The sequence below is a fragment of the Plectropomus leopardus genome, chromosome 2 (assembly GCF_008729295.1).
Source record: "Plectropomus leopardus isolate mb chromosome 2, YSFRI_Pleo_2.0, whole genome shotgun sequence".
In the NCBI taxonomy this organism is placed as follows: Eukaryota; Metazoa; Chordata; class Actinopteri; order Perciformes; family Serranidae; genus Plectropomus; species Plectropomus leopardus.
In genome coordinates, this window is record NC_056464.1 from 32,607,460 (window position 1) to 32,626,094 (window position 18,635).

The 18,635-nt window shown below is 40.6% G+C and overlaps 1 protein-coding gene across 1 annotated transcript in view; it reads left to right on the forward strand.

Moving 5' to 3' along the window:
• The window catches only part of LOC121959634 (membrane-associated guanylate kinase, WW and PDZ domain-containing protein 3), a 181,818-nt gene extending 163,688 nt beyond the window's left edge, over window positions 1-18,130 (forward strand). Inside the window, 12 exon segments of the mRNA XM_042509055.1 lie at window positions 2,472-2,503; window positions 3,168-3,333; window positions 3,437-3,531; window positions 4,446-4,653; window positions 5,368-5,534; window positions 5,536-5,551; window positions 6,716-6,901; window positions 7,683-7,779; window positions 9,159-9,264; window positions 9,820-9,957; window positions 12,693-12,831; window positions 14,123-18,130. Coding sequence (XP_042364989.1) covers window positions 2,472-2,503; window positions 3,168-3,333; window positions 3,437-3,531; window positions 4,446-4,653; window positions 5,368-5,534; window positions 5,536-5,551; window positions 6,716-6,901; window positions 7,683-7,779; window positions 9,159-9,264; window positions 9,820-9,957; window positions 12,693-12,831; window positions 14,123-15,210 — 2,438 coding nt within the window. The 3' untranslated portion in view covers window positions 15,211-18,130.
• Window positions 18,131-18,635: the final 505 nt, after the last annotated feature.

Below are 18,635 nucleotides of genomic sequence, written 5' to 3' on the forward strand. Positions count from 1 at the left end.
CTGTCTTTCTGTGCAACATTTTACCAAAATGCACATGCAGTTGTTCATGTGATATCTAACGTATTGGCGTCCAACAAGTGGCATCATCACATTACGTATTTAACTTAAAGTTACGTAGGCTAGGTTCAGGAAAAGAATCAGCGTTGGATGTCATCGTGTTACCTACTTAACTTCAGTTACATAGGTAAGGTTTCGGACAAGAAACATGATTAAGTGTTGTCACGTTACCTTCGTAAAGTAAAGTTACGTACTCAAGGTAAAGTTGTGTAGTTAACTTTGGTTACATAAGTCTCAGTTTTTTTAGGGTTTGGAAAAACAGACATGGTTGAGTGTTTTTAAGTTTCCTACTTGACATAAAGTTATGTAGTCAAGATAAAATTACATAGTTTAGGTTTCAGACAGTAATGTTACGTAGCTTTAATAAAAGAAATCTCACTGGGTGTTGTCACGTTACCTACTTATCATAAATATCCATACTTAATGTCAAGTTATGTAGGCTAGATTTAGGAACTGAAACAAACACAGTTAAGTTACGTACTTACCCAAAGTTTCATACAGCTGCTCAGGACAACTGAAGTTACACAGGTTAGGTTAAGAGCTTTGATTGGGTACAGAAAATCAGGACCAACCCTACATGAACCCATACAGTTTCTGTGTTTACTCTTTGTGGGTATACATACACTGCATGAAAACAGCCTGGTCTATGTGTCTGTCTGTATATCTGGCAGCTGAATGGCTGTATATTCATGTCGTTTTTCTCTCTGTTTGTGTATCTTAATCTTGAACCTGTCATTTAATCCATCCTTTATTCTCATTCGTTGCCTTCTCTTGTATGACATAATTTTGCTATTGCTGTCAATACAACTTTAACAGTTCCCCTGGGAGGTGAGGTCAGCGTGCTGATACTGACAGGAGGTGAGGGGGGTGTTTTGGCTGGTTGGGGGGCCTTGACTGACCACACACTGTTGTTGTGTAGAAGCCTGGGTGATGCCACTGTGTCTGCGATCCGTATGAGGTCACCACATTAGAGACTTCACCCGCCCTATTTCTACCAATCACATGCAGCTTCTTCATGTTTACAGACTGTGCATCCAGAATATTTTTCGAGCATTCCCCTCCGTGTGTCTCCACTCAGCCCTGCTCTGTTTATGACGACTCCCATTGAGGCGTAATGCAGTCTGTTACAAGTCAGAGAGCGAGAATTACATAAGTGTGGGGCTCGATTCCAAAGAGGAGAGGGAGGAGGGTAGGCATCCTTCAAATGTCTCCTACATCATCTCCAGCCGCCCGGGGGATTCGCTGCGTAAGTCGATGAACCCCGGATTGGCTTTGATCATCGGCAGAGCGTAGGGCACTTCTGCACGCCTCTACATCCATGGCCCCTTAAAGAGCCATGGCTAAACGTCTATAGAGGGAACGTCCCCAGGGGCCTCCTCTCCGCGGCCGCGCCCCAGCCCTCCTCTCTCTTCTCCCAAACACCCACACAACTCACCGTCGCCACTGTGCCACCACCACCATGTCCTACTCCACTGATGCACCGCATGACCCCACAGGCAAGGCAGAGCAGGGCTGAGCTTCACCCAGCCTGCCCAATTGAAGAGCTAATGCCAGCTTTAACCCTCATTAGACAATGGCCTTTGGCTTGGAAGAGGATCCCTGTGTGTGTGTGTGTGTGTGTGTGTGTGTGTGTGTGTGTGTGTGTGTGTGTGTGTGTGTGTGTGTGTGTGTGTGTGTGTGTGTGTGTGCATCACTGAGCAGAAGAACAGCAGAGCTTAGAGAGAGGATGCGAGGAAAAAGAGTGATGTGAGTGGGCGTGATTCAGGTGTGCGCATAGCGTCTTTTTATCTGACTCTGATGCTGAATTGGGAATTTTGCAGCAAAGTGGAAAAATGCCGCTGCGTCTCCCCTTTTTTTTTACATCAGGCTCCATTAACCCCTCATCAAGCCAAGTGTTGGTCCAGCCCCACAGGGCTGCAGGCTCCAGAGGAGTGTTTGTTAATCCAGTTAATGCGGGGAGTCAATGGGAGGGGAAGAGATGGGGGGCTGTAAGAGAGGATCTGTAGGGAACAATCTGAGCGTTTGAGATGGAGCATGTGGGTGTACTGTACGGCGAAGAGAGAGAATTATCGGTCATTGAATTATATGCATGAATCTCTAATGCTCTCACCCGCTTCCCTTCGCCCTGCTGTGAGCTTCCACCATGTAGTCAGCACTCCGGTACATGTTCTACCTTTATATTCCCTATGTGTCTTTAATCGCACATGGATGCATATTCCCTGATGGAGCATTCTTTAGTGAGTACACCTCTTGAGTTTAGAGCTGGTTTATTTTTATGCTCACTGCTGCTGCCGTCGTTTCTCACTCAGAGAGGCAGTGCCATCTGGTGGACAACAGCTCGGCTACTGTTGTTGGGCCAAATCATATCTGCATTTCTCACCATATTCCTGTTGTCTATCTCTGTCTCTCCAAAGGTCAAACTTCCCCTGTGAAGAGTCTAAAGCCTGTGAGTAAAGAACATATCTTCCCCTATTTCCTCACGATTGTTTCCCTTCGGGGACTTATCCTTCAATTTAATTTCAAAGCTTTTTTGTCCTTCAGCTTAACCAGTAAGCCTCTGTTGCATCGAATTAAATGATAGCAATAAATTTGAATATTGATTATGTTTCTGGGCGCCTCCCTTTGTTTGCGCTGAAAAACGGTCTTAATTACTTCCTTTCAGTATTCGTATTCTTAGGGCTATTGTCTGGGGATTGCAATGGTAATGAAGCTTGGATGAGCCTCTTTAGATATGGTGGTATTATTAATACAACAGTTTTAGATAAAGAAGTTGCCCTTTCTGCCTGAATGGGCCTGTCGTAGCCACGGGGAAATCTTTAGTTTTTCACATTACATTCAAATCTCATTGCTTAGCCTTCAAAACATTGCAGGAATGTATTGTTAAACAATCTATTTTGTAAAAAAAAAAAAAAGAGCCAGTGACCTTTCTTGCTTTTGGTAATCTATCACCATCAGATGCTCAGCCATTTGTCTGAGATAATGAGCTGAGACTATCAATAAAATGTGGTGTCCTTCACAGGTGAACACAAAGGGATGTGTGATTTAATTCCAGTCTAACTTTAAAATGTTCAAAAATATGTGGTGATGATGGTATATGTGTGTCCTCTCAGAGACAGGAAATGACGGCCAGCACGGAGACTCTTGACGGTATCGTAGATTCGACCCCCCAGGCCCTGCCTTACCACTCCAACACGAGCACCCTGCGCTCCGCCGACTCCCCCAAACGAGACGTCACAGAGATGTACCTGAAGTCCAAAGCCCTGCTGGAGAGCAGACGTAAGTTTGACGCGCCATCAGTTGTTTTCAGACGTTGCTTGTTGACCTTGTGTCCAGTCCGACTCGAAAACACGATCCCTGACTCAGTGTTACTCATCCACAGAGCCTTACACCAAAGATATCGATGTTTTTCTAAAGAGAGACATCGAAACAGGCTTTGGCTTCCGTGTTCTGGGAGGAGAGGGTCCACAGCAGCCAGTAAGTATATATAACACACATATTTTAAACACTTAACGTCTTTATAGACCAATAAAATTCTACTACATTATGGAATTAATAACGCATGGTAGTGTGTAATGAGTCAAATCAGCTACTTTGTCATGAATTAGAAGGTGCTAACACTACACCAACTGATGAGGTACATTATAAGTGAATTCACTTATATTTGACTTTACTCATAATTTCACCAACATATATATATACACCTATACATATACATACATGTTACATATATACATATATGTGTATATATACATATAAATGTGTGTGTGTGTGTTTACGAGCTGCTTTCCCGTTCTTTTTTGTGGCATCTTTTTGGTTGTTATGTATAAAGTACTTTATGTTTATAGTGTATTTTTAAAATGTTTTTCTAAATGTCTATAATTTTTTAATTTACATTTAAAAAATAATAATAAAAAATATTTTTTCGTATTCAGTAATATTTAGTCTGACACAAGAGTCATCATTTTTCTGATGTCAAATTGATATCATGATGTTGATTCATTTTACAGGTAAATAGTGCACTAAAATATATTTCCAACAACATCTGAGGAGAGAAACAGGCAAAGCAGTAACAGAAGCTTGATTCATGTTTGATCAGCGCTGCCTAGTTTTGACAGTTTGACAGCATTCAAGAACACTGATTGATGTGATTGACAGCTGTGTTTGAGACCCCTCGGCTCTGATTGTTTTTTTTTATTTCGTTCACGTTTAGTTATGCTGTTTGAAGCAATATGAAGAGGCAGAATATGATGATTTTTTTTCACAGACTATCACTCTCATGTAGTTCTCTCAGGATATACTGGCATTTAAAGTAAATATAGAAAATAATTTTCATAATGATTAAATGATATATTTCCTAAAAGGTCAGTTCTCCACTAACCCTCTATCAGAATGTGTTCCCTCAGGTGTACATTGGGGCCATCGTGCCCAACGGAGCTGCAGAGAAAGACGGTCGTCTGAGAGCGGGAGATGAGCTCATTGGCATCGACGGTGTGATGGTGAAAGGTCGTTCGCACAAGCAGGTGCTGGATCTGATGACCAACGCTGCCCGCAACGGTCAAGTTATGTTGACTGTGCGCAGGAAGGTCATCTACAGAGGTGAGTAACAAGCAGAACATCACAATATAGATGATTTAATCTGACATTTTTATGTTAATAAATGGAAGCTGTGTTTTGCTGTTTTCTGTTCAAATAAACAGCGTGCCGTCCTACATTTTGTCTAAATCACAACAACTTTGTCGTTCTAACCACTTGGTGTCTCGTAGGGCTTTCCTGAGAAAAATATTCTGGCACACAAGAAGTGATGCATTTTATATTTTACAGAAACAACAGCTGTTTGGTTAAAAATAGATGTATGCTCTAAAAATAGATGATGAACTCGGTAGTTAGTGTTAGCAGACAGCCGGTGTGGCTGACTAAAGAAAGAGCACAAAACCTCAGTAATCAGGGGAAAATCCAGAGAAACAGTTTGAGCACCGGACACGCTGTTTGTTTTAGTGATCACAGCCTCCGTTATGGATTCAGGGAACAGAGGCCTTGCACTGAATGTTTGAGTAGTTATCTCCCAGCCAACGTAGTCACCGGTAGCCATTGGCAACCACTTTCAACATCCACAATCTGTAGATTAAACTGCTGCATTGTGACTTTGTTTATAATATTCAGTTACTTTTATTTGCATATTCTTTGTACATGAACACACAATAAACTCCAGACCGCTCTGTAAAAAACCCTCAGGAATGCACACGCCCACACACGAAAAGACAAACAGAGCCAAACACAAACACATTCAAATCTGTATCCTTTTTATTTCAGATGCGACAGAGGAAGAGGTTCAGGAAATGGCTCCAGTGCTGGTGAACGGGTCCCCCAAGCTACCTCGCCTACCGATGCCCAGCGCTCTGGACCACGAGTCTTTTGACATCACGCTCCACCGCAAAGACTCGGAGGGCTTCGGCTTTGTCATCCTCACCTCCAAGAGTAAAACCGCCGCATGGAGGTGAGAGTCCAGTCTCTCAAGTCATTAATATTTTAAGATTTTCGTCATCTACGTTTAATGGTTGGCTGGGCCCGTCTTTGTGGGGTTCTTCAGCTTCCTGCCACAGTCTAAAGTCATACAGGTTAACTTTTAACCCTTTAACAGTTCTCATGTGCTGCATTGAGACACCTTTAAAAGAATTTTAACCTCTGAAACCTGGGAAAATTTGGTTTGATTTCTATCAAAACACAGAAAAAATTTAATGAGCAACGCAGCAAGAAATATCCAAACTGAAAAAAAGTAAAAGGTGACAAGAAAGAGATTAGAGAAAAATGTCCAGATAATAATATTCACATTTCCTTTAATTATATATTTAAAATTATGTTACAGAAAGAAAGGAAAGGGGGGAAAAAATAAAATAAGCGATGGAGACCTGTTCAGGGTTTATTCCACCTCACACCCAGCGTCAGCAGATAATGAATGAATTAATGAATGAATGAATCATCTGTGTTTCAGCTAAGCTCACAAACTGTATAGATAGGGAAGAAAACTTGGCACTTTCTGTGACTGAAGAGCTAATGAAAAAACAACTCAAATAAAACCCATACACCCAAAATAAACAACTTAGCTAACAAACAATAATAATAAATAAACAATCTTTTTTTTTTCATTTTATACTGCACCTTGGTTGTTTTTTTGCCTTTTCGTTTTCTTTTATTCAGAGCATCACTGAAGGAGGAGACTCCCCTGGGTTTTTGTTAGCTGCTGTGTATTTAATGATATAAGCCAATTAGAGGACACATTGAAGAAACAGTGAGGTGTTTCTTTTTTTTTTTTTTGTCTCTTATACACACTCTCAGTCTTTGTTGAAATAATTCAAGGCATTAAACCTTTGAAAACTGGGCAAATTGGTTTGATTTCTGTCAACAGAAGAAGACAGTGAGCAACTTTACAAGACATGGCCCAAAAAATTTGAGAAAGAAATAAATTAGCTAAAAAGTTACAAGAACATTACATGAAAAGTTAAAAAAAAAAAAAAAAAAGAAAAGAAATGAAATGACCCTAAAAAAACTTGACTGACTGTGGAATCTTATGTAATTTTTCTAGATGTTTTTTAACGTTTTCACGGCGGCCCCTCTATTTCAGGTCTTCATGTCTCGTTTCTCTTCACATCTGCTGTTTCAGTTATTCCCCACAAAATTGGCCGAATCATTGAAGGCAGTCCGACCGACCGCTGCGGCCTCCTGCACGTTGGAGATCGTATCTCAGCGGTCAATGGGCGCTCCATCATTGAGCTCTCTCACAATGACATTGTTCAGCTGATCAAGGAAGCCGGCAACGTTGTCACCCTCACTGTGGTTCCTGAGGACGGTGAGAGTCTCAGTTTCTCTCTCTGTATCACTGACTATAGTGGTATGTTGGTCTCGTGATCAATTAAATTTAGGTCATTCTTTGAACTTTATAGTCTGCAAGGGAGAAATAAATTTTCTGGCCAGGTAATCAAAGCAACCAACCGTGCTCATAATAAGAAGATATGAATATTTTAGTATCAGCCTTAAGAATTTAGTTCTGAAGTGAGGTATGCTAAAATTGAAAAAGGGGAACCCAGAATCTCTGAATGGGTTTAATGAATGAAAATGAAACAAATTACATCTCAATGTCACTGTATTGCTGAATAGAATATCTATGTCTGATAATAATGTTTATAATTTTTCAGGCTACATTTTCTTCATTTTTAAATTATGAATATTTGTAGCCTAAAATCAACGTGACACATGTTGTAGAGGGGTTCCATATATCGAGGGCATAATTGACCAGAATTTGCCCCAACTTTGATTATTGATTTTAATCTTTAGTATTAAAATTTCATAAAAATGTGACAGTATACTTAATGAACAATGTTTCAACAGCTACTGAAAGAAATTTTGTGCATTGATGCACATGTTCAGTGTGTCCAGTGTTGTTGGTTTTTGTTGAATAACTCTGGATGGTTTATAATTCACATGTATCTGTTTAGCAATTGAAAAAAAAAACTCATTAGGAGCTTTCATTTGATGTAAACAACTCATTTTTGCCGAAAGTGTCGCACTCTGCTTCTCACCCTCCTAAGGCATTTTTACACTAATCACTGTAATATGCAAATGTGTTTTAGAATACAAAGGCCCTCCATCTGGAGCAAGTTCAGCTAAACAGAGTCCAGCTCTTCAGCACAGAGCCGTGGGTCAAAGGTCAGCGCTACAGGACGAACGGTAAGAATCTGCTTTCGCACTCAAGAAAAGAATAAAGTAAAACCACAAAAAGCTTAAAGTCACTGTAGCGACTGGAGCCCTATACTTTACCTGCCACTGGCTGCTAAATTGTTTGAGCTCATTTGACGTTTTGCTCAGTAAACGATTTCCAGTCTCTGCTCGTGCTTATATCATATATGTTTATTTTCTCACAAGCGTCTGGCATGTCCGTATAACTCTCAATAAGCTTCATCACCATCACAATTATTAAAAACAAACGTGGCCAAACAAAAAACATCTGTGCACAGTCAAAAACTATTTGCTTCCCTAAATCAGCAACACCTGAGATGAATTTAAATCTCTGCTGGCCAACAATACCGAGTACAATAAACCCCCTAGTGGCTAGAAGGAATATTACACTTAAACGAAAATTAAATATGGCTCCTACGGTCACCAAACTGTCCAAACATTTCACACCAACTAACTGTACTCTGACTATACTAACTACCTGCCCGGTGCGTTGCTGTCCCTGTGTCAGTGCCCTATATAAAGGAAATAAAAGTATATACTACTATATACATATATTATATATATATATATATATATATATATTTCTAATGATAAATCGAGATTGTTTTGGTGTGAGTTGTAACATGTTGGAGATATTAGGCGTAAAGATTTCTGCCTTCTCTCTGATATAGTGGAACTAAATGGCACTCGGCTTGTGATTCTCAAAAGGCTAAAAAAAATACATTTGAAAAAAAAAAAAAAAAACACAAAAAAACTATCTTTTCATGAATCATGACCCGCTTACTCAAGATAATACACAAACCTTGTTGCGAGCAGTTTCATGTAGGAACTATTTTCTTTCTACCAAACTGCACCCACCAATCGTTTCCCTGCACTGAAGGATGCGTGCAGCTTCTCAAGGCAGCGCGAGATGTGAACATTAACGGCGTCCTCCTCCGCTGTAACGTTAGCTGGCTCAAAGGTTCCAGGTGAGCAGTAGATGAATGCCTCTTTCTGCACGGTGATACAGCTGACAGGTTTAGGGTGGTAGAAAAAAGTGTCCCTCCATCAAACTGCTCACAAAAAGGTTTGTGAATTAATTTGAGTAACTGGGTCATGATTTCAGGAAAGAGACATTGCTGTTGAGGTTTTTTTGGCGCTTTAAGCACCGCAAGTCATGTGCCATTTAGTTCTGTTATTTTGGAGAGAAGGCAGACATCTCTACAGCATCTCTTTTTTTGTGCTTATTTTTAGGTAATTTTCTTATAACTTTGTGCAAATTTCTTGCCAATTCAAGCCAATTTGCTCAGGTTTCAAAGGGTTAATATCCAGCATTAAATACGATTTTAATGCACGTGTTACTGAATAAATAAATGTGTTGTTTGTTTTAGTTATAACCTGGACATTGAAGAGAAAAGGGAGGGAGTCAACTGGTCCGACCACAAAACTCTTCCGCTTAGTGAGCAGGGAACACTGTGTGTGACCGGACCCAACCAGGTAAGAATAATCCTCTTATTCCTTCCCCTTTATGTTACCTTAGCAACTTCCTGAGCGTTAAAGGCTCATATTCTTATGCATATAAGCTCCAACCTTTATGACTGTATAAAAAAGACACATTAAAGCGTATTGTTTGCTCACAATAGCCTGCTGTTCACATCACATGAAGCTCTTGGCTCCTCTTTGTTCATTACGCTGCACAGGTGCACTGAGTTCATGCATACGACGTTCATTATAGTCTCAAATAATGTTGCTTTCCGATCAATATAGAAAAAGAAACAAGCCACTCAAAGAGGAGCAAGGATCATTAATGATATCTGTAATCAATAGAAAATTCTACAGAGTCTGACGAGACATCACTTATCTCGAGGCAACTTCGGGCTTAATAAATGCAGACGATTTAAAACCAGGCAATCGTTAAACAACAGCGGGTTTGACATCTTCAATCGAAATGAAAACTGCACTCCTAATGTGTATATCTATTTTTTGCATGTTGCTGCATGTCTTTGTGTGTCTGTGAGTGTGTTAATGACTGAGTTTATCTTGATGCTGCAGGGTTGTCTGACAGTGGAGCTGGAGAGGGGTCCCAGGGGTTTTGGTTTTAGTCTGCGAGGGGGAACGGAGTACAACATGGGTCTGTACATCCTGAGACTGGCTGAGGATGGACCAGCTCAGCTGGACGGAAGAATTCATGTGAGTGCTCCTTTTTGTTAAAACGTTTATAATTAAAATGCTTTTTTTTCTACCTAAAAATATACTCATATGTACTCTGACCAAGGTTTTTGGTAATACTGGAATAGAATTTAAAAAGCAGTTCTACTTTTTATAACTTGTTTTATATCAATTAACCTCTTTACCTGTGCAAAGTTCAAGTTGCCCCTGTGGCCAGATAATACTGACTCAAAACGTTACATCCCACAGTACTCACACAACATAGTGTTGGATGGAGAGAACAACATAATGCTAATTTTGCTATTCTTAGAAACTTAACAGTGGTGGAGCTGAGAGCGTAACGTTTGCCCTCAGGGTGGTGCGAGAAGAAAGGTCATGAGGTCATTAAAGGTTACGTTCAGTATTTTTCAGCCTGGAACATATTTGCCCATTTGCTGGTTTCAAGTAACTAATGGGAACAACAATTTTAGAAATAGGTCCAGTGTTGAACAACACTGCTGCAGATGGCAGTGGCAAACAGGCTGCAATGTGACCATATGGGGCATTTTTGCGTCTACTAAAAGCACTTGTTTGTGCCATGGTCATGTTCCGATAATTAGGTAAAATAAGGCACTCTATTTGTCATCGTAGATGTTCAATGAATTAATGTGTTGTTTCTCTCAGGCTGACAGCTGCACACAAACAAATAAAACATGAAATGAAAGATACATTTAAATGTTAAGATAAAACCACAGACAATGATGTGATGAAACTGTGACAAATAACTCTAAGCCATAATAATAATAATAATAATAATAATAATAATAAGACTGCAATATTTGTTACATACCACAATACTCAGTGTTGGATGGAGAGAACAATATATTATTAATTTTGCTTTTTGACAGTGGCAGGGCTAAAAGTTCGCCCTCAGGGTGGTGCCATAAGAAAGGTCATGGGGTCACTTATATCTGGTTCGGTATACCAAATGGTTAATGAATGTGTCAGGGTATTTTATAGAAGTTAGAATATCAGATATGAGATATCTTTAGCCAAAGGGAAGCACTAGGAAACTCTACAAACTATACTAGTAATGATGGTAAAAGAAAGGTCAGAGGTCACCAAAATCATTAAAATTCATTCTCCCTGGACAATGAAGTTTTGCAGTAAATGTCATGGGCATTTAGCCAGTCGTGTTGAGACGTCTCGCTCTGGACCAAAGTTGTGGCGCATAGACCAGATAGCCAACAGACAGACAGAGCTGTCCGCATAGCCCTCAGCTAACAAGACGTATCTAGAAAACAACTTGATTCACTAAAGGGAATGCGTTCAGCTCGTTTTGTTACACTCAGTGTTGTTAGATACAGTTTAATGTGTTATTATATAGAGTATTACACTGCTGAAATCTAATTTTGCACATTTACAAGTTTATGCAGGAGAGAGGTAAATCAGAAAAATATCATTTCTGTGGCTGTGTGCTGAATGCACCAGAGATTAAACTAATGAATTGTGTTTCAACAACTGCCAGTTACAGTGTCGAGGGTATAAAGCTGCTTTCAGCTGAGATGTGTTTGCAGTTTTTTTGCTTTCATTTAGCAAAGTAATTTAAACTCCCCACACAGCAAACAGAGAGTGCTGGGACGGTCTTTAGGACTCAGAATTGATTTGATTTTTGTTTGTTTGTTATTCATGTATTTTTATCGTGTTCGTTTCTTTCTGACTGTACGTGCTTGAGTGTCTGTCCATCCATCCAAATGTTTTGTCTGTTCGTCCATCCATCCATCCATCCATCCATCCATCCATCCAAATGTTTCGTCTGTCCGTCCATCCATCCATCCATCCATCCATTTCACCTGTCCGTCGGTCGATCCATTAATTCGTCCATCCATCCATCATCTTTCCATCTGTCCGTCCATCTATCCATGCATCCATCTGTTTGTCTGTCTGTCCATCGGTCTGCCATCCATTGTCCGTCCATCCACCCATTCATCCATCCATCCATCTTTCCATCCTTCCATCCATTTTTTCTGTCCATCCATCCATCATCCACTATCCATCTGTTTGTCCATCTGTCCATCCATCATCCACCATCCATCCATCCATCAATCCATCATCTGTCCATCTGTCCGTCCATCTATCCATCCATCCACCATCCATCTGTTTGTCCGTCTGTCCATCCGTCCTCCCATCCATCCATCCATCCTTAGTGCCCTCCTGTCCGTCAGTGTCCATTTCCAGGAAGGTCACACTGTTACTGACCCGGTACTTTTTCTGTCTGTGGAGGAGTTACAACAGAATTAGAAATTCCCCGTGGGGCTGATATTATCACACTATTATTATTAGGCTGAGAGGGGAGATGGTGCAGTGAGGGAACAGAACAGAAGCTCCGAGCGAAAATCAATCTTAGGCTTGCCAGGCTCTGATCTCCGGGCTTAACTTTGCCTATCGAAGGGTGGAGAGGAATGTCAACACTGATTAGATCCTAACAGACTGACATGTTTACACGCTTTATCATGAGTTATTTTGTCATTTCCAATAATAGACGATACCTCTAAGGTATTGAATTGCTGTGTGTGTGTGTGTGTGGGGAGGGGGGTGTGTGTGGGTGTGTGGGTGTGTGTGTGTCACACAATTTACATTTATTGGTGTGTATGGGTGTGAAAGCATGCCCTTTCTGTATGCTTGAGTGAAAGTGTGAATGCATGCACAGCAAAGTATGCTAAGCTTTTATCATATGTGTTTCTGCATAATAATTGCATTTTCTGTGTTACTGGCAGGTTGGAGATGAGATAGTGGAGATTAACGGGGAGGCAGCACGTGGAATTTCCCACACACGGGCTATTGAACTGATCCAGGCTGGAGGAAACAAAGTGGTACTGCTGCTGAGACCTGGGGCGGGCCTGGCTCAAGATGGCAGTAAGTACTGTGTATACACACAATTTATTCAACGAGAGTTTCAGCATGTAGTGCAGAGTTGAAGTTGAAGTTTTCGTCTTAACTTTTAGTTTACCATTTGAAACAGGCTGCCTTTGTGTCTAGACAGTAATTGCAAGTGCTCACCTTAAAAACTGTTTTGGTACACTGTGAAAAATAGTATTGCAGGCAACTTTGGTGCTTAGGTGCTACAATTTCAAAATTTCTAAATGACATATGTCTATTTCTTTCCTCCAAGATTTTCAGTGTTTGTATTATAAACTTCTTGAAGGAATAGCTTGGGAAATATGCTTATCCAGTTCTTGCAGAAGGTCCGCTGAGAAGATCATATCATTCTCTTACTGTTAAATATGACTCTATAGCCAGCAGCCTAGCATAAAGGCTGAGAGCACTAAAAAAAAAAGCTTGTTTGGCTCTGTCGAAAAGCTTTAAAAAAGTAAAAACAAGTTGTAGTTCCACAAAAATTACACATTACAATGGAGTTTGATAGAGAGCATAGATAAGTTTCACTTTTAGGTAAGTTACCAGTCAGAAAGGGCTGTCTGATGCTGAAGTACTAAACATACAGCTGGATAAATAAGGCTTACACTGCACCAGTTGTGTGAGAGTTCGTAAATGTGTGATTTGAGATAGGATTGCTGTTGTTAAATGTGGACCTCTCTTACTTAATTCGTCAAGAATTAATTCCATTTTTGAATAATTTATTCACTGCAAAGAGAAAACAATTTTCTTCACAAAAAATAGTGTTGCACAGGGTGAGTAAATGAGTAAATGGTCATTTAGGTGCTAAAGTATTCCATTAAGTTAGAAACTGGACTGGATTTATTTGTGTTTACAGGGAGCGGACACTAACAGTTAAATACGTGTTGAATCCATCCACCTAATGTTTAGCTAATTAAAATGACTCCAGTCTGTTTGAATTGATGGAGCCTTTTTTGGAATGCCGCTTGTATTGATTTGAGCATACTTTTCCTTTACGTTTATTCATTAAATCTCTAACCATCTGCTTTCTTTTGGCTCTTCTTCTCTTGCTCCCGATGCAGGTAGTACAGCTTCTTCTACTGTGTGCTACTACACTGAGCACCAACACTAACATCCTCACTGCTTTTACTGGCCTCCTCTCTTTAACCTTGGTAATTCTTCACATATTTTCCCACTTTTAACCTCTCAGTATAATCAGTTTTTTCTTCCTTTTCTCTCTAAATTTCAGTATTTTGTGTGCACCTTCTAATAATAGTGGTGTCTCCATGTAAAACGTGTGCTTCTCTCACAGGTCAACATGATCAAAAACTCATTTCACCCGCAAGCTATTCCTCAGAGGTGTTTTTCTCTGACACATCACCCCTGTCCTCTCCATATCCCACCGGGGCTTCCACCTTTGTTTCCTCTCCCTTCTCCGGCAAACTGAGACATTCCCACAGCTGGAGCAGCATCTCCCCGCAAGGCCTCAAGCCCCGCGCCAGCAGGGGTTTAAGCTCAGTGGAGGAGATCAGTGAGTGGGCAGACAAAGAGGTAGGAAGGCTCTCTCCCACCTCCCCTGAGCATATGAAGTTCTACAAGAGGACCAGGCCCCCAAAGGACTCCAGAGAGCTAAGTAGCCCAAAGAAAACAGGGGAGACATTTCTTAAAGCCAAAGAGCAACATCACGGTCCCAAAAAGACGGAGAGTCAGGCGCAAGAAGAAATACCAAGCAGGAACAGGATGGCAAAAACACGATCCACAAGCCCTAGGAAGTCTTCTCAAGCTGGGCAGCAAGTGGCTCCGACCCTGCAGCGTGCAGAGCATCAACAAGGCCCTCAGAGGAGATTAAAAGACTCTTCCAGCAGAGAGAGCTTGGATCATGAAAAGAAAAATGGCAAAGGGGGGAATCTCGAGATCAGAGGATGCTCGCAAACGCGGGAGATAGAAGGGAGAGGAGAAAGGACAAGGCCCGGCCGCGAGGAAGCAAGTTTCAAAAGGAGGGTGGGAAGAGAATCTCACCACCACAGGACGTCTCCACATCCAGTCAAAGAGGGCGAGAAAAGTACAGGTAAAGACTCAGGGCAGAGAGATGCTAATGCAAAGTCTAAATCCTCAGAAGACAGGAATACAAGCAAAGAAACCGTCAACAAAAGAGATTCACTGCAATCTTTTAAAGATTTGTGGAGCAGGAAAGCTTCTGTAGTTTCACCGAGAGAGGCGAAAGGAAGAGAAGACACATTTTCCAAAGAAGTCGGTAGTAAGGAAGACTTTGTGGCCTCTATAAACAGTTCTCCAGGGACGCCGCAGAGCCCAAAGGGACCTATTAGCCCTGGCCCTTGGAAAGTGCCCAGCTCAGCCAAAATCCTCTCCCAGGCAGAGGTCCTTCGTGACCCTTTGTGATAGAATATTGAATCAAATCTCAGACTTGAGAATATTTAACAGCACCCTCAGCGGATTGTTTTTCTGAGTTCTTCCATAAAACAGAGACATGGTGCCACTTTTATTACCTTCAGACCATGTCCAGATTTGTCTTTCGACTCTGTCTTTTTCGGGAGTCCTGTGAAATCACTTGTTGGCATGTAGCAGCTCCCCTTCCGCCTTGACCGCTGCTTCAGCATCTTCGATGTGGGACTTAAGCATGTGCGGCATGCTCGGGGCCTCACCAGACGAGACATTTTGAAATGTGAATATGTGCCAATCCTGGGAGCCTCCTGTGGAACGACGACCACCAACAGCGCTTCACCCATTACAATGCAATGACCCATATGCAAAGAAAGGCCTCTCGCCTGTAGTATACACCAAGTGTGACTGTCATCGAGGGTTTCGTTTAGCTCTCGGCCTCATTGTGGGATATTTTGACTGTCTTTTTCTTACTCGTTTGCTCAACTGCATGCAGTCGGTCCTTCTGTTTGTTTTACTGCACGTGTTCTGCACATCACTGAGGATGATCCTGTTTCTTGTTTATAATTCTCATTCTCAACACCAGGCAGATTTCTAACAAAATCCAGCAAGCGTTCACTTTACCGGGGACTCTAGACTGTTCTATGATTATAGACATGGCTCTCCTCCATACAAACACTATCACTGAAAAGACCAGAAACTTGTGGTTTGAGATCTTGTTTACCATGTGTACGATAACCAACCAGTGTGCAATTTATTGAGACGATAGATTAATATGTGTATATGTAGCCGTACCAAGTCATTCCACATTTTGATATAGACTTCAAAGATTTGTCCCATGTCATTTGAGCTTTCACCTTCCCTCTGATGTACTTCAGTGGTAGGAATAACCATGGAATCTTGTAGTTCATGAAATGTATAGGTAACGTGCAAACCGCTGTACCAAATGTTTGCAATCGCTCAAAACGTGTCTCATTGTGAAATATAATATATATATTTGAATGTGTCATGTTTTGCAGATTATAACTTTTAAATATCTATTGAATTTCATTGCACTGCATCTGCCCTTGTAGCATAACAGACTGACCATGAGTTGTATTTAATTTGTGATGTTGACTTGCTACCAATGCCATTTTATTATTATTATTATCGTTATCATTTTATAAAGCTATTTCATTTTTTCTAAAAAAAAAAAAAAATTATATCACTGTTTAAGGCCAAAATGGCAATTTATATAATAATGTGCAAGTTCTGAGTCATGTCCCTGATGGTTTTACCTTTGCCTACTGAGAAAAGAAAAACGAGGGGTTTTAATGTATATGTCGATCCTGCTGTATAATTATCTGCCAGGGTAGCGTGAAGGATAATGGATCTTAGAGAATGATGTGGTGGGTTACAGAGATATTGAACATGCTGCTGATGTAAGACAGGTATACAAATATCCCACCTTCTTACATATTTTAAGGGTTGTCAAGCTGATAGCTGTAAGATAAACTGTTGGTTCCTAACATGGGGCCAATCAATTTGATCTCACTCCCAACTAGTCAAATACTTGGTCAGTGGTTCTCAGCGTCAGAGAGGCGGTATGAGATGCATCGTGTGGCAGCATTTTTTTTTTTGTTTTGTTTTGTCATAGGTTTTTTTTAGGGGGGATGGGGGTTAAGTCTTTATTGATAGTGCATCTAGAGAATGACAGGAAAAGGGGAGGAGAAAGAGGATGACATGCCGTAAAGGCTGCACATCGGATACAAACCTGAGCTGTTGCCAGGGGCTCATCTTTTATGGGGCTCATGCTCTACCAAGTGAGCGAGGACTCTCCCCACTGATCTCACCGCTGATCATCTGCAAAAAAACAAGTGCTCATAATAATAGGCTCCATGTCCGTGACAGCATTGCAACTACTTTAACAATATCATAGCAAGAAATGCCTAAAATCCTTGCAACATGAATCACATTTTTTGAGAAGAGCTGTTGTGAAATATGACATTTCAGGTCACAGCAATCCCAAGAACAGCCTGCAAAATCCTGGAGGGACTGCAAAATCCTGCAGGGACTGTAACAAATGTAAATCTACACACAGTCCCTGAGCCTCTAAAACTGACGCAGGAGGGGTACCAAAAGCATCATATTTTGACGTGTAGGGCCACTTACCATGCGGCATTTGACAAGTTGGGAGTGAGAATGCGTGGCACATTTAATTGTTGAAGCTTCAGCTGTAAATCCAGAGAAAAAAAATATACTCAGTATACCTGCTAATACAATGTATGAGAGTAAGACATATTTTGATGAGCTCAGGGAACACAGTATAGTAGCATATGTGTGATAGAGTCAGTGATAGTGATAGTGGAATGATGGTTATGGACTGTAGTTGACTGTGATAAGAGCTTGTGATTGTATAAGGGGGTTTTCAGGTAACGAAATTACTCGAGGATGTGCTGTGAACCAATCAGTGGTAGGTCTTTGTGCAATAGTTTGGTTGGTAGAGTGAGTAAATCCAACCTTGAGTGTCAGGTATAGGCAGTTCACTCTGGTGAGACAGATAATACCCTTTTTATTGTATGTCCCCTGCACTGTTGTACTCCTTTTTGCTTTTATTTTGACCTTTTTTGTTTTTTAATCTCATCTCTGTATCATACTGTGGCCTTGCATTGCTTCATTAGAAAAACAATCCTTGTGGTATCTTCTACATTCTGTAGGGACAGTAGATGTAAATGTTTGTACATTGTACAGCACCTTTATAAATACTTGCTGAGTGCTCTTTCGGGGAGAAAAAACAATAGAGGTATATTAAATCGCTCCATTATTTTTTTATGTAAAAAAACAAAAAAAGAAAATATTTAAAAAGAATTGAAAAGGATAGACTATGACCTTGACATGGTGTTCCGTTCATGCACTGAGAAATAAAGTTTTACTGAAAACACCTTTTGGGTCTCTTGTACTGAAAATAAAATACACATACATTATACATTTTTAATTAAAACAATGCTATTCTATTTCAGCATAGTTGGCAGAATGATCATTTAGGTGTCATATTTATATTCATTTATTTCTCATCGATATCCAACAATGCTGTCCTTTTATATGACAAAGCAGCAAAATCCACTGTTACTATGGCAGATTTCCAGTTGTCATGGTAGCCGACTGCTTTTCTTGGATAAGCTTCACTGCACGACATAGATGCTTTCTCAATTAGGAGAAAGCTCAGAGGCATCTTATGTCATGTATGCATCACAACCATTAAATATCCATATTTGAGAAGCGGACATGAATCACGAGGCCGTATTTGAAATGAGAACACAAATGAAGCCTCAGAACATGAATTAATAGTCAATACTGAATAACTAAAACAGGTGTAACTGCAAAACCTTAATTAAAAGCTGTTTGCCAGAGGCTCTGTGGTACATGTTTGTTCTTGTCAGTTTATC